At 41.9% G+C, this 16,207-nt stretch overlaps 2 protein-coding genes across 2 annotated transcripts in view; both read left to right on the forward strand.

Moving 5' to 3' along the window:
- Positions 1-7,218: 7,218 nt before the first annotated feature.
- LOC306792299 (thrombospondin-4-B-like) lies at positions 7,219-13,260 on the forward strand (the record flags this gene model as incomplete). Its single annotated transcript, XM_079289372.1, has 10 exons — positions 7,219-7,414; positions 8,686-8,804; positions 8,938-8,990; positions 9,112-9,305; positions 10,392-10,570; positions 11,240-11,288; positions 11,375-11,571; positions 11,714-11,886; positions 12,050-12,189; positions 12,463-13,260. Coding segments are annotated over 10 exons (1,359 nt in total), but the record flags the coding sequence as incomplete, so codon positions are not given.
- A 2,552-nt stretch (positions 13,261-15,812) lies between these two features.
- The window catches only part of LOC306792300 (thrombospondin-4-B-like), a gene marked incomplete at its 5' end in the record, with an annotated part of 37,824 nt that continues 37,429 nt past the window's right edge, over positions 15,813-16,207 (forward strand). The window contains one exon of the mRNA XM_079289373.1: positions 15,813-15,852. Within this exon, the coding sequence (XP_079145499.1) occupies positions 15,813-15,852 (40 nt within the window). The remainder of the gene's footprint in view (positions 15,853-16,207) is intronic.

Here is a 16,207-nt window from a genome sequence, read left to right on the forward strand (position 1 = left end):
CCCTTTAGCTGTTGTGGTTGCAGTAAAGTTTCCGTTTGTGATAAAAGCTTTCAGCACGAGTCACCTCTGAAGTGACACATGATTAACCGCGGTTCAACTACACTGATTTCAATACAAAAAGTTATTCACTGAATGAGCGCCAACTGTACAGTTTGAAATAGTTTTGATGATTATATTGATGATTGATTTGATGGTAATGTAAGTTTAAGACGATGGTTTTACCTGCATCTGTGCACAGTATATTGTATTCAAATGATTTCATCAATAAAAAGTAAAAGGTTTGTGTATTTCACTGGTTCATACAGTTGTACATAGCACACTTTGTTCATCAGGATTAAATCCATCAGTGACTGGAGTGAGACTCAATAGTTCTTTGTCTTGTTTGCACTCTTTGCTGCCATTACTGGAATAAAATTGTCATCTTGTCTAACACAAACTTGTAAAAAGGATAAAAAAAGGTCCTGAGATAAAGCAATCTACACATTCTTTGGAATTACAAACCAACAACATCCTTATCTCGATCTATAGTTCCTTCCAGTTGATCAACAGGCCGACACATTCCTGAATGTGTTCACAACTTGTCGATACTTTTTTAGATTGCCGGTGGCTTTTCTTGATCGTACCATCATCTTATCCTAATCGTGCTCCCCAGGCCTCTTGTTCATGTGTATGAGCACTTTTACCAGCTCAACTTTAGGTAACCATGAAACAGGCCCCACCTTTGACTTCATCACACAGCTCCAACACAATATATCAGGATTGGTGCGGCAGCAAAGGGGTTGGACCTGATCACACCCGGCCCTCATACATTGTGTTACATAATGCTGTTTGGAAAATACTAAATGCTAAAAATAGTGCGGAATGAAAGAAATCTATAGAGATTAAAACAATAAATAAAATGTCAGTGAATCAAAAGACTAGCTAACTGATGCAGATCAATCAAAGAAAAACAACTCGCTTTTATACGAGGGAAAAGACAATAGCTCAATCATAGAGTTGGAAATATGTCTTTAATGGTAAATACACGTTTTATGTCGCTCTCACACGGAGCCATCTAAAAAATACATATTACAGGGAGGAACTGAGACAGAGCTCCAGTATTTATCCCACTATGACTACGTCCTCCTCAGTGAACTCATAGAAGGGAACCTCCAGCTTTAGAGGAGCAGGTCCCTTTCTTATCCTTCCTGAAGCATCGTAGTGGGAGCCATGGCACGGACAGTAGTAGCCTCCGAAGTCTCCGGCGTTGGCGATGGGCACACAACCCAGATGGGTGCACACACCGAGGACGATGATCCAGCGGGGGTTAATCACTCTATCCTTGTCATGCTGTGTGTGTTTGTGTGTGCAATCATAATTCCACATGTTTGAAACCCTTTTCCCCTGTAGGCGGTGCTGTCGGAGGCCTTCTGGGCTGCTGGCTGACCAGTGGACAGTTCAAACCGCTGCCTCAGGTCATAATGGAGCTCAGTCCTCAGCAGCAGCAGAAGCTTGATGGTAGTCTTCTGGCCGTGCTGGGAGACATTCAGTGGACAGATTTGGCTCAGCTAACTGCTCTAGTGATGGGCAACGCCACCCTGAAGCAGCAGCTGACGGCGACCCTTCTCGGGTACATCTCCAAGGAGCTCCAGGCGCAGGTGCACTACGTGGATTAGTGTCTGTGGAAGAACTGGGATACTCTCACTCAGGGGCCCACATGCTCAGAATGTCTTTTGAAAAGAATGTGAACTGTTTGTATGACGCTGGAGAGACTCTTTATCAAATATGAAATCACAGATTGTAAATTTGCACAGACGCCATCACAGTCTTGGTTACAGGTTGTTGTGAAAACAGCTGTATACCTGGATTCATTTATTATTGGAAGTACACTCATCCGATGAAGGAATTATTTATTCATCAATGGCACTGTTAATCATATAAGAGACATAGTGGTTCTGTTTGTGATAACGGTTTTATACCAAATGTATGAAATACATTTGACATACCACATGAAACATCACACAGGGGAGGAACGATGGAGCTTTCATCCTATCTTTATCCAAGAGCGTGTTCTTTCAATTTGAGAGCATCGCTCATTGAGTCCACGCTCAGATTTGGTACTGTCTTTAGCTTGATCCAGTAGACTAATTGAGTTTTTATTTTCTAGTTCGTGTTGGTTTTCTAGAGGGGGCCGGGGACACGCTCACCTGGAAGAAAATGTTGTACATTTTAAAGTTAAATGCATCAGTCTGGTGCACTCTCAGACCAACATCAACAACATGAACATAATTCATGTTGAAAGTAAAGCAGTTTAAACTGACAAATGCAGGAAGGACAGCTGGCAAGAAATCACTAACTGTCATTCTGTAAATGAACCGATTTATAATATCACTGCTTCATCTATAACGCGATATATCTGACTATAATAACACGTGTATTCACGTTCATGTTTTACTTTGATGTATTCTTATTCTTTCAGCTGCGACCCCAGCGATGTGAAACTGACTTTTGGGCAAATAAATAAAAATATATATAAATATAATTCTAAGCAGTACGGAAGTTTCCTTCCATAACTTAAAATCACCCACACCAAACATTAAAGTAGCCGGAGACTGTGAGACACGACTCAAGAAGCCGACACACGTCAGTGAATGTGTGATGAGAGAATATTTACACATTTCTTTTCTATTTACTCCCAAGTCTGTTTCGCACCACTGAGGCTACAGCTGAAAGAACAAGGCTAAAATATCGTCATACACGCCATGAAAACACATCTGCAACACATTAATTTACCATAATACACACATGTACTTATAGTCAGATCTATCTTATACTTGGAAATGCCATTACATGTGAGGAGAACTGAGTTAGCACTATCACACTGGATTAGAATTCAGGGTGGACTTAACGGAAATATAGCATCGACTGTCCTGTGCAATGGTTGGGAGTACTCCACATTCTCTGGTAAAAGCTTTGGATGGGACATCTTGGCAGGACATTTGGAATTATGACAATAAGGGTAGAAATTACAACAAAATTCAGACATCAGTCAGAGTGAGAAGTGATGGAAGTAAAAGTAGAAAAGAAGATGTTACTTTCAGATTAAGGTTCGGACATACAGGACTCAATGACACATTATACACATCATGAAAAAGACAGAGTGGGATAAATGTGAGATATGCAACTGTAAAGAAACTGTAGAACATGTGCTGATAGAGTGGAGGAAGAGAAAGACTGAGGAACAGAGTGGTAGATACAGGAAGGGAGTGGAGCATCAAAGGACTGTTAGAGACAGGGGACAAACAAGTTCAGCTTAAAAGGGCTTTATTTAATATTTTGAATGGAACGGGTTAAAAAGACAGACTATGACTGCAATATGGAGTTTATTTCTAATTGTTTCATTATATTTATAAATAACATTATGATTGTGTTTAAATGATAACTGTCATAAAGTCATGATGTTACACACTCGGTCCAGTAGGTGGCGCCTTAAACATTGGTTTGGAGTCCGCCATTATAGTGAAAGAAGAAGAAGAAGAAGAAGACGAAGAAGAAGAAGACGGAGGAGAGGAAGAAGAAGAGGACTAATCTCCTGGTAGCCGATAAAGCTATTGAAGTTAGCTTAGCATGCTACCTGGAAACAGACGGACGAGGACGGAAGTGACCAACACAGCGCAAGTCAGAGTAAACGGTGACAAGGAGTTGACGGAGTTCGTCTGGAGGAAACCTTTCTGTGGTTGAGTGAAAATGTCTAAAGTAGAAATGTTGAGATCTTTAGTCAGCCAGCGACTAACTGCGGCTGAAGAAGATATATTAGGTATGTTTGAAAGAACGATAGCAGAGTACGAGGAGGAAATCTCTCGTTCAAAAGAGGCGAATAAGCGACAACGGGAACTTCTGGACGCCGTTCACAACCCGGAAGTCCGGATACAAAGAGCACGTGGGTTCACTTTATTTCTTCTCTCAAACACTGTTCATGCTCCGGCTGATAACTTTTAATGTAGTTTGGAGTGAGACTCTGTTGCAATTCGTCGTTTTCTTCTTCTCCTGATTTGATACCAGCAAACGTGTCGCTTTTTGGCGAAATAAGCCGTTTTGAATCAAAATAGATCATCCACGTGAGTGTAGATCCGTAGAGTTTTAAAAAGAATGTTGGGGGGGGTTCAACTGGCCAGCCAGCGTTTCTCAGATTGGAGTGAGACAAAGAGAAAATGTGATGTCGTGATCTTCGCAATAAAACATATTTGATGCGACGTGTCGAGTCTTGGCCAATCAGCGTTAAGATGTCTACACTGTCTTCATTTCGATGGTCATTTCGATGGTTCTCGCTACTGTAGAAATATGCTTGCGGTATTTACAGGCATTAAACTTATAAGTATTGTGAGGAATTTAAGTTTTAAAGCGCTCCTAGCAATGGATATTATGCGTTACAATCTGTTTACTTGTAGAAGGTTTAAACTAAAGGGAGAGTTACTGAATTTTGTTGTGCACTGTGAGAGAAACCAGAGAATTTATGACACCGCCATTAAGTCAGAGAGGGGGGATGTTGCTGAAGAGTTTCTGAGTACAGCCTTAAAGAAGGGGGGTGAATTGGTCAAGGAAGTGGCCGAATGAAGTCCGAAGGGTTCAGCCAATCACTGAGCTGATCGATGGGCTAAGGAATGTGTAATATGAGACATTTCAGAGACTTTGGAGGGACAAAGAAACTGAATCCCCGGAGATAATCAGACCTCATCTGGACCATGAGGCGGACACACCAGTCTGTCGTGTGGTGCGGATGGGGCCTCTATTTCATGAAGTATTACTACTGATAATGTAATTCAGTTTGTAACTGCATTTTCTTTTGTTAGTATATTAAATTCCTTTTGATTTAAGCTTCAACCAGCTGATTCTGCCCTGCTTAATGATGGAAGAAAGGGGGGGGGGCTGCCTCTTCTCCTCTGCATGCTTCTTCATCTCTGGAGCAAGGAGGGGGGCTTTTACCTTTTTGTTTGAGAAATTTTGAACATAACGTGTGTGTGCGCTCATTTGCAATAGTGTTGCGTGTGTCATAGACCAAAGGTTTGAATCTCCAGGTGAGGCGCTCACGCGCTCGCCGTACAAAGAGGGAGCTCTGACACGCAGGTGGTTCAGCTTAAAACTTGTAACTAGTTGTGTTGTGAATCGGGTTAGTCGGTGGGATATTGTGTAGCAACCTGCAGGAACAGCACCTTCCCCATCCCTGAGACTCCAGGACTCCCACACACAATGTGGCCCAACCCTGGCTTGTGTGTGGGTGAAGATAATGCGTCCCTGTGCTGGACAAGTTCAAATAAAGTATAAAGATACAGGGCTCACAAAACACTGAGAGGAGAGATGCGTATGCGGAGCCCTGACTTTGTGTCTGTTGCTAGGGCTACTTAATCAATTATTGTGTTTTGTGAAACCATAGATCTATGTTTTTGATGCTTGACTTAATAAACAATAAATTCTTAATACTTGTAGATTGTCTACCCCCCCCCCCCCCCCCCCCCCCCCCCCCCTTCGGGTGCTTGGCACCTCTTTCACCTCTTATGAGTTTGCAGGTATGCTGATTTCTTCTCTCAGCTTCTAGATGACAGGAAATATTTCAACTTAAAGTACAAGTTTGTTCTCTTTGATAACGCCACATGGATTTGGCAGCTTAAAATGGTTCATATGTTCATGTCACATAAGTTGATTACATTATTGTATTATCTGGTTCTAGTGATACTCTGGAAGTGTATGTCCAGGAGACTATTTGCTCAATTCTAAAATGTCTTTGTAACCCCTCTGTGTGTGTTTACTGTTTTCCTGCAGACGTCCAGCAGCTGTTGTTGGTTAAAGAAGAGGTTCCCTCTGAGCAGCAGGAGTGGAGCTCCAGTCTGGACCAGGAGGACCCAGAGCCCCCACACATGAAAGAAGAACAGGAGGAACTCTGCACCAGTCAGGAAGGAGAGCAGCTTCAAGGTCTGGAGGAGGCCGATGTCAAGTTCTCATTCACTCCTGTGAAGATGAAGAAGAGGAAGCTCAGTCCTCACAGCTTCATCAAAGACAAACTAAACAGATGGGAACAGAAGCTGATGGAGAGGACTGTGGAGGACCAGAACCAGACAGGAACTTGGATCCAGATAGACATCCAGAACCAGATACTGATGAGAAGCCTGGAGACTCTTCTGACACTGATGAGGGTGCTGATGGGAAGAAGACCAGAGAACCTCAGTCAGGTTTAAACTATGTGAAACCTGATGAAGTCAGTGATTCAAGATGTAGCGCTGGTGAAAAACAGTTTAGATGCTCTGAGTGTGAGAAAACATTTGGCAAGACTCAAAATCTGAAGATACACATGAGAACCCACACAGGAGAAAAACCTTTCAGCTGCTCAGTCTGTAAGAAATCTTTTAACCAGCGTTCAACTTTACAGAGCCACATGAGAACCCACACAGGAGAAAAACCGTTCAGCTGCTCAGTCTGTAAGAAATCTTTTAACCATCGTTCAACTTTACAGACACACATGAGAACCCACACAGGAGAAAAACCTTTCAGCTGCTCAGTCTGTAAGAAATCTTTTAACGTGCGTTCAACTTTACAGACACACATGAGAACCCACACAGGAAACAATCCCCTTTAGCTGGTGTGGTTGCAGTAAAGTTTCCGTTTGTGATAAAAGCTTTCAGCACGAGTCACCTCTGAAGTGACACATGATTAACCGCGGTTCAACTACACTGATTTCAATACAAAAAGTTATTCACTGAATGAGCGCCAACTGTACAGTTTGAAATAGTTTTGATGATTATATTGATGATTGATTTGATGGTAATGTAAGTTTAAGACGATGGTTTTACCTGCATCTGTGCACAGTATATTGTATTCAAATGATTTCATCAATAAAAAGTAAAAGGTTTGTGTATTTCACTGGTTCATACAGTTGTACATAGCACACTTTGTTCGTCAGGATTAAATCCATCAGTGACTGGAGTGTGACTCAATAGTTCTTTGTCTTGTTTGCTCTCTTTGCTGCCATTACTGGAATAAAATTGTCATCTTGTCTGACACAAACTCGTAAAAAGGATAAAAAAGGTCCTGAGATGAAGCAATCTACACATTCTTTGGAGTCACAAACCAACAACATCCTTATCTCGATCTATAGTTCCTTCCAGTTGATATATATATAGTTGTATTAATCCGTACGAAAACATGCATGCACATGCAAGCTTGTCCACTGAAAACAAATACACGTGATGTGAACGGGGCCTTTGTGTTCTCCGTCTGTCTCAGGACAACTGCAGGTTGAAGGCCAACGTGGACCAGAGGAACAGCGATAAGGACAGCCACGGCGACGCCTGTGATAACTGTCGCACGGTGGAGAACCCGGACCAGAAGGACACCGACAGCGACGGCAAAGGGGACGCCTGCGATGATGATATGGATGGAGACGGTATGGAGATAAATAAAATAGCACCGATGCTCGTGCTTATATAACCAGCACTGAAGGCACTCTCCGTTTAATTAAACGTATTATTCTGTTCCTTCCTTCACATTTACACCCTGCTCTTACATTAAATAATGCAGATTTTACAGTACAAATCTCTCTTAATCATGTTGTAAAAAAAATGCAGTTGTATGGATGTTTTCATAAGCCAGCTGAGGCATAACAAACAGCACTGCAAAAAAAAAGAAAAGTTAAGGCCAAAAGCAGTCTGACCCCTGAGCGAACACAAGCTTTGATCATTCACCAGCATGATTACACCTCAGAAAACCCCATGGCAGAGAAGATGGTTTCTCCTCTATTGCTGCTGCTTGACCTTTATGCATTCGTGGGGCTGCTGCTGCCTCCCTGCGATGAATAAGAAATAGCATCTGAACACAAACTGCCGTTCACCTTCACAGCAAATACAACAGTGCAACCTAGTGGTGGAATTACAAGTACCACGCCATATAATTATTCAGTCGATATAGTTCAAACAGTAGTATGGATGTAATGTCTACATTTTTCATATGCATTCAAAAATCAAATATAAATTCACTGATTGACTTCACTAAGTGTGAGAGAGTTACTTTAATGCATTACTTTGATTTTAGAGCTCAAACCTCAATTCAAACAGATGAAGATAATATCTCATTATGTATCCATGTAATCATTCTTCCATATTGGCAACATCTATATCTGTTAATATTTCCACTGGGCAGTAACTTGGTTTCTTTTATGATAGGTCTGCAGCCAACGATTCCAATCTGCCGATAATTCTCTCTATAAAACGAGGGGTTTGTAAAATGACCAAAAATAGTGGAAAATGTCTTAAAGCCCAAGTTGAAATATTCAAAAAGCTTGTTTTGTCTGACCAATGGTCCAAAAGCCGGAGTAAAATCAATTTACTAACACATAAGATTCCCCAATTCCTAAAATGAGTAAACTGGAACTAAATATTTTTGGGCATTTTTGGATTTATTATCAGAATTGTTGCAGGTAAATATTCTGTCAATCGACTTATTGTCACAGAATCATAGAAATTCACTGATATCTTTTGTGAGAGTTCAGAAAAAGGGACAATGAGAAGAGTATTTATTCTACTACAGTACAATATTATCTGTACTTGCCACCTCCGAATATGTCATCCATGACAATACCATATATTTCCCTGCTGAGACGGAGTCAGACTGACTGCTAAATAACACGAACCATCTCCTCCTGTTGACTGGCGAGCATAGGCCTGAAGAACTTTCTGGACAATTGCCAGCTTGTCCAAAACAGAGACCAGCTGGACCGGGACGGAGACGGAGTGGGAGACGCCTGCGACAGCTGCCCCGACATCCCCAACCCAAACCAGGTCAGTCAGAACCAGATGGAGGGATGGAGGGACGGATAGCTGTGGTGGAAAGTAACTGAGTACACTTTGTTACTAGAGTCCCTCAAGTGTAAAAGAAATGGTGTTTTTCGTGAACTCTCTGCTCTTGTTTCAGTCTGATATTGACCACGACCTGGTTGGAGACTCCTGTGACACAAACCAAGACAGGTAACGATATTCTCCCAGTCTTCATGTTGTGTTCTTGCAGATATCTGAACTGCTGTTTCATACTACTGCTAGTACTACAGCCTTTTTTCACATCATGCGATCGTGTCACTTTCCCTTGTAGTGATGGCGACGGTCACCAGGACACCAAGGATAATTGCCCATTCGTAATAAATAGCTCCCAGCTGGACAGTGACAAAGACGGGCTGGGTGACGAGTGTGACGATGACGACGACAACGACGGGATCCCTGACACTCTGCCACCGGGACCAGACAACTGCCGGCTGGCACCAAATCCTGACCAGATCGACGACAACGGTGAGCGATGGTCTAAAAGACATCGCACCTCCTCATATACCACGCAGTCAAATCAGTTTACAGTAATAATCACATATGATTGTTGATATATTTGGCTGAAAACCAGCCTGGTGATCAGATAAATGTTCATAATTTCATCTCCACATTCTCCCCGAACTGCTCCCTGACTTTCCTTTGAAAGCAATTTTGGTCCCCAGTTGCACACCAACGCAGATCAAACAAAAGCAACTGTGAGCACATTGAGTGGCATTTTTGGTGACTCATTGGGACATTTTCTGTGTAAAACATGCCCCCTGGAGTGTCAATTCAAATCAAGTCAAGACAGCTTTTTTTGGCAGTCAGGGAGTCAAGAGATGTAAGTTGGAGCTGACAGTTGGGAAAATAACAAAACACAAAAAGTGTATTTACTGAGTCCAAATGTTTTACAAGATGCACACAAGACATTCAGGCATTTGCCCGATTGAGCATCAATTCAATCGTTGACACAGAATGAAGCTTTTATGCCAAGAACCGCCAAGTCGGACCTTCTTGACGTCGTAGCAGCTGTTGCACTTCCACAGTGATAAAAGTGCATCAACACATTTCCTTCCATTTAATAATCCATATCAGAACTGCACACTACAAGACACGAACACCACCGAGTAGACTACAGCGTGGCACTTTTTTAACCACGGCAGACACAGCAGCTCTAATGCTGAACCCACACAGCAGGGTGCAGACTAGAGAGATACAATCCATCTATATTAAACCAATGCAACATACAGCCTTGCTCTTTTGCTTGAAATGTGAATAGCCCCTTAAGAAAGGACATTTGGGGATGTTTTATATTCAGCTCTGTCGGCCTTTTTGACATTTTTGCTTAAGCCAGTCTGAAATCTCCTCATTGTGACAACGCAGGAAACACGCTGGTTTAAAAAGGATTTAAAAGGAGCTCGTTACTTTGAATAAATGACGCAACACAATCTTTGCCAGTGTGTGTAATCAAAAACTGTTAACAAGTCTCTGCACCTCTGACCTATTGGAACAATGACTCACGGTCTTTCTTACTTTAATTTAAGTCTAAATCTCCTCTCTGTTGTCCCTCAGATGATGGAGTTGGAGACATGTGCGAGTCTGACTTTGACCAGGACAAAGTGATTGACAGGATCGACAACTGCCCTGAGAATGCTGAGGTCACCTTGACTGACTTCAGGGCCTATCAGACGGTGGTGCTGGACCCTGAGGGCGACGCCCAGATCGACCCCAACTGGGTTGTTCTGAACCAGGTGAGATTACTAAAAGCTGAAAATTCCCTCTCCATGTACAAGTTGAAGCAGCTATGGTCGATATTTTTATCTAAACAACAGAACCAATAACAATAAGAAATGTGAATCGTGATGCGTGAAATCGTACCACGACGACAAAAAATACACAAGACAATATACAACAGTGCCTCGTTTAACCGTGTTGTTGATTCTCGATTTTTTAACTGTGAGGTGCCATACCATATTTAATGATGCTTTCCAGCACAGCGTTGTCCAACGTTGACGTGATCTCAGTTCAGTCTGAGTCTGCAGAGAAAGCCTCTGAGCCAGCCTAGCACACGGATAATCAACGTGGACACTCTCAATTTAATTTATTGTCCATTTGTATTCCCGAGTACTTATAGGAGCACACCTGCTCAATTGCACTGTCACCAATGATTACAGGGCCATGAGCTGCAGCTCTCAAATATGATTTCCTCTGTCTTTTGGTATTACCGTTAAAAATGAGGCGGTGGCTGTCACACCAGTCTTTAAAAGTGGCAATCTCCAGCAGCAGACTTAATATAGCCGTATCATCTGAAAATCTGATGGAATTATTTGGCTGTCTGCTTCTGCATTAATTCGTGTACAGTGTAGCAGATGAAGGCATCAGGGTGCAAAATGTCTTATTCACAACTCTTTCTCACACAGGGAATGGAAATTATCCAGACCATGAATAGTGACCCAGGACTTGCTGTTGGTAAGAAGTATTTCCTCTGCGTTGAATATCAGTGAATAAAATGCACAATGTCTGAACATCAGTAATATACTGATTTCTGTTGCCAGGTTACACTGCTTTCAGTGGAGTGGACTTCGAAGGAACATTTCACGTAAATACAGTGACCGACGACGACTACGCCGGCTTCATCTTTGGCTACCAGGACTCGTCCTCCTTCTACGTGGTGATGTGGAAGCAGACTGAACAGACCTACTGGCAGGCAACACCCTTCAGAGCTGTGGCTGAGCCCGGCATCCAACTTAAGGTGAAAGCACAAGTCATCAACTCCCCCAGGCAGCAGATTCGTGCTCATCCTATTTTTAATCCCTCGACATATTTTCCACATTTCTTCCTCTCTCTCGCTCTCTCCCCCTTACTTCTCTCTGTTATCTGTCGCTGTTCATCAGGCTGTGAAGTCTAAATCGGGTCCCGGGGAGCACTTGAGGAACTCTCTGTGGCACACGGGAGACACCAACGACCAGGTGCGTCTGCTGTGGAAGGACCCCAGGAATGTGGGCTGGAAGGACAAGGTGTCCTACCGTTGGTACCTGCAGCATCGCCCACAGGTTGGATACATCAGGTATACGACCAACCGTGTTCCGGACAATCTTCATATTGATTACACGAAAAAACCCGTAATTGTTGCTCCATCTAACTCTCAGCAAGCAAGTGAATAAGCATATTTCCCCAAAGTGGTGAGAGTGGAACGTCGATTATTTGTTTTAATTGTGTGTTTTGTTTAGGGCGCGGTTCTATGAAGGAACTGAGCTGGTGGCCGACTCTGGCGTGACAATTGACACGACCATGAGAGGAGGACGACTCGGCGTGTTCTGTTTCTCTCAGGAAAACATCATCTGGTCCAATTTGAAATACCGCTGCAATGGTGAGGGAGGAACACTGAATCACAAATCCACATATTCTATTATTTTTATATATTTTGAATTACCCTGATTGCATGCTATGCAGCGATTGTCTTGAGGTTTGTTTCCAATACATATCTTCTTACGGTCTTTCATTGCTTGCGTCTGGAAAGTGATTTTAGATTGAGATCTGATGTTGTTGTTGCAGACTACAGCTGTGAATAGAATTGGTTTGGCCTCGTTTTGGCTTTAGAGTCTGAGCTCATCTCATGATACCCGACTTCTCACTTCCACAGACACCATCCCAGAGGATTTCCAGGAGTTCAGCACTCAGCACGGCGCCGACTCACTCTGAAGTCGAGAGAGAAACATGACGCCAGATCTCTGAAGACTGCTTGTGTGTGAATGTGTGAATGTGTGAGTGTGTGTCTGTCCGTCTGTGTATTGACGTGTACAGTTTCAGTGCATATATGATCACAATCTCCGTACTGTATGTGCATATTATCATGTCTCTTTCTGTTACCCGAATGTGTTTTTACTGTTTGATTAACTCTTAATGAATCCAGCTGAGCTCATTATGCTGAAGGTTATAAGTTATAATGATTTTTACTGAAAATGATGCTATGTGATATGACATAAATACACCGAAAACATGTAACATCAAATTACAAAATGCAAAATATGGTCAATAATGGACAGTTTCCATATATTTTCAAAATAAAGGGAACATTATTATAATTTTTAAACGGTATTTTCCACACGAGAGATTTTAGCATATGTGTAGCATGATAAAATTGTTCAAACAACTGGAAGGAAAGTTACCGCTTCGGATCAGCCTCATACTGATGTTACATTTTGATCATAAACTGGTTTTATTTGTTTATCAGAGCGGTATTTCTACTACGTTTGTAAAGAGGACACCAAGTCTTGTATGACTCAAATGTCAGACTGTGCCTTGCCTCACTTACTGTAGAAGATTAACTTAAAGCTCAGTTTAGCCATGTTTTCTCTTTCCATCATTTGGTCCTTGACATCTTGATCATTTCATATCTATGTAGTCACAATCCTGGTCAAAGTAAAAGGGCTTTAAAGTACATCGGTGTTGAACAGGCTCATTCTTATTTTTCCTTTAAAATGTTGACATGTTTTGATGATTAGATATGTTAAAGACAACACATGCTGCGCATGCATACAACAAATGAACTAATTGAATGCATGAAAATAACCTCTATACTTCCCCAGAGGATTGACACGTTCTCGGTTGAAACTCTAGAAACAAAGGCCACGGTTTAGCTTGAGCAGGAAATACTTTCCTAATAAGAACATTCTTATCCCCGATTAGCTGCGCTGATGAATTGAGAGACTTTGGTCTTTGCTCCCGGGAGGAGGTCCTCCGGAAAAGATACAATTAACAACGCTCATTGAGTCCACGCTCAGATTTGGTACTGTCTTTAGCTTGATCCAGTAGACTAATTGAGTTTTTATTTTCTAGTTAGTGTTGGTTTTCTAGAGGGGGCCGGGGACACGCTCACCTGGAAGAAAATGTTGTACATTTTAAAGTTAAATGCATCAGTCTGGTGCACTATGAGACCAACATCAACAACATGAACATAATTCATGCTGAAAGTAACGCAGTTTAAACTGACAAATGCTGGAAGGACAGCTGGCAAGAAATCACTAACTGGCATTAACCGATGCCAGTTAACCGTAAATTAACCGATTTATAATATCACTGCTTCATCTATAACGCGATAGATCTGACTATAATAACACGTGTATTCACGTTCATGTTTTACTTTGATGTATTCTTATTCTTTCAGCTGAGACCCCAGCGATGTGAAACTGACTTTTGGGCAAATAAATAAAAAAATATATAAATATAATTCTAAGCAGGAAGGAAGTTTCCTTCCATAACTTAAAATCACCCACACCAAACATTAAAGTAGCCGGAGACTGTGAGACACGACTCAAGAAGCCGACACACGTCAGTGAATGTGTGATGAGAGAATATTTACACATTTCTTTTCTATTTACTCCCAAGTCTGTTTCGCACCACTAAGGCTACAGCTGAAAGAACAAGGCTAAAATATCGTCATACACGCCATGAAAACACATCTGCAACACATTAATTTACCATAATACACACATGTACTTATAGTCAGATCTATCCTGCTCTAAATGAAGCAGTGATGTCATAAATCTGTTAATTTACTAATTCACACAGTCTGAGATTTATTGCCAGCTGTCTTTTTTTGCATTTGTCAGTTTAAACTGTGATTATGTAATATTCATTAACGGTCCACGTCCCGAGCTCTGATTGGTCAGTGTGTATTTGAAGAAAATGAATTCAATCACACGTTGCTGAGGGAGCAGAGGGGCAGAAAACGGTCTGAAGGCAATTCATTGGTGATATTTTGTCTTCAATAAATAAATGTTGGAAAACAATCACTTGAGTCGTCTCGTTCCACGACCCACAACTGTTACATATGTACCAGATGGAAGGTAACTGAAGATAGGAGTAATGATATACTTTTTTATTAGTTTAAGGGGCTTTTGTTACCCACCAAGTTGCAGCGGAACCGGATGTTCCTCGTAGAACCTGTCTGAATGGACTTTTATCTGTTCACCTTGTCTTCTGGATGGTTCTCCTCTGACTCATCTCCCGAGTCAAAACCACACCCATAATGCATTGCTGGTGAAATCCAGGGAACTGCCATTACATGTGAGGAGAACTGAGTTAGCACTATCACACTGGATTAGAATTCAGGGTGGATTTAAAGGAAATATAGCATCGACTGTCCTGTACAATGGTTGGGAGTACTCGACATTCTCTGGTAAAAGTTTTGGATGGGACATCTTGGCAGGACATTTGGAATTATGACAATAAGGGTAGAAATTACAACACAATTCAGACATCAGTCAGAGTGAGAAGTGATGGAAGTAAAAGTAGAAAAGAAGATGTTACTTTCAGATTAAGGTTCGTCAATACAGGACTCAATGACACGTTATACACATCATGAAAAAGACAGAGTGGGATAAATGTGAGATATGCAACTGTAAAGAAACTGTAGAACATGTGCTGATAGAGTGGAGGAAGTTCAGAGTGGAAAGAGAGACTGAAGAACAGAGTGGTAGATACAGGAAGGGAGTGAAGCATGAAAGGACTGTTAGAGACAGGGGACAAACAAGTTCAGCTTAAAAGGGCTTTATTTAATATTTTGAATGGAACGGGTTAAAAAGCCAGAATATGACTGCAATATGAAGTTTATTTATAATTGTTTCATTATATTTATAAATAACATTATTATTGTGTTTAAATGATAACTGTCATAAAGTCATGATGTTACACACTCCGGTCCAGTAGGTGGCGCCTTACACATTGGTTTGTAGTCCGCCATTAAAGTGAAAGAAGAAGAAGGAGGAGAGGAAGAAGAAGAGTACTAATCTCCTGGTAGCCTATAAAGCTATTGAGGTTAGCTTAGCATGCTACCTGGAAACAGACGGACGAGGACGGAAGTGACCAACACAACGCTAGTCAGAGTTTAATGAGAGTAAACGGTGTTTTTAACGGAGTTCGTCTGGAGGAAAACGGTTGAGCATATTCCTTATATGAGTAGCAAAGCCATGTTGGGTGGCCTGTGCAGTGATGTGCCTGTGTGCTGTTGTGCGCATGCGCAAAATAAACGGTCAGTGAGTTCCCAGACCAAAGAGACAATGGCGGCTTGCTCTTTTTCTCCCGTGAATGCTAGCTACTAGGAGCTACTAGCTAACCACTTTGGTGACTGGAATAACGGGGATAGCTGCAGGAATGTCTAACGCCACAAAAACTTCCTGTGGTTTAGTGAAAATGTCTAAAGTAGAAATGTTGAGATCTTTAGTCAGCCAGCGACTAACTGCGGCTGAAGAAGATATATTAGGTATGTTTGAAAGAACGAAAGCAGAATACGAGGAGGAAATCTCTCGTTCAAAAGAGGCGAATAAGCGACAACGGGAACTTCTGGACGCCGTTCACAACCCGGAAGTCCGGATACAAAGAGCACG

The sequence above is a fragment of the Melanostigma gelatinosum genome (genome assembly GCF_949748355.1).
Source record: "Melanostigma gelatinosum genome assembly, chromosome: 18".
In the NCBI taxonomy this organism is placed as follows: Eukaryota; Metazoa; Chordata; class Actinopteri; order Perciformes; family Zoarcidae; genus Melanostigma; species Melanostigma gelatinosum.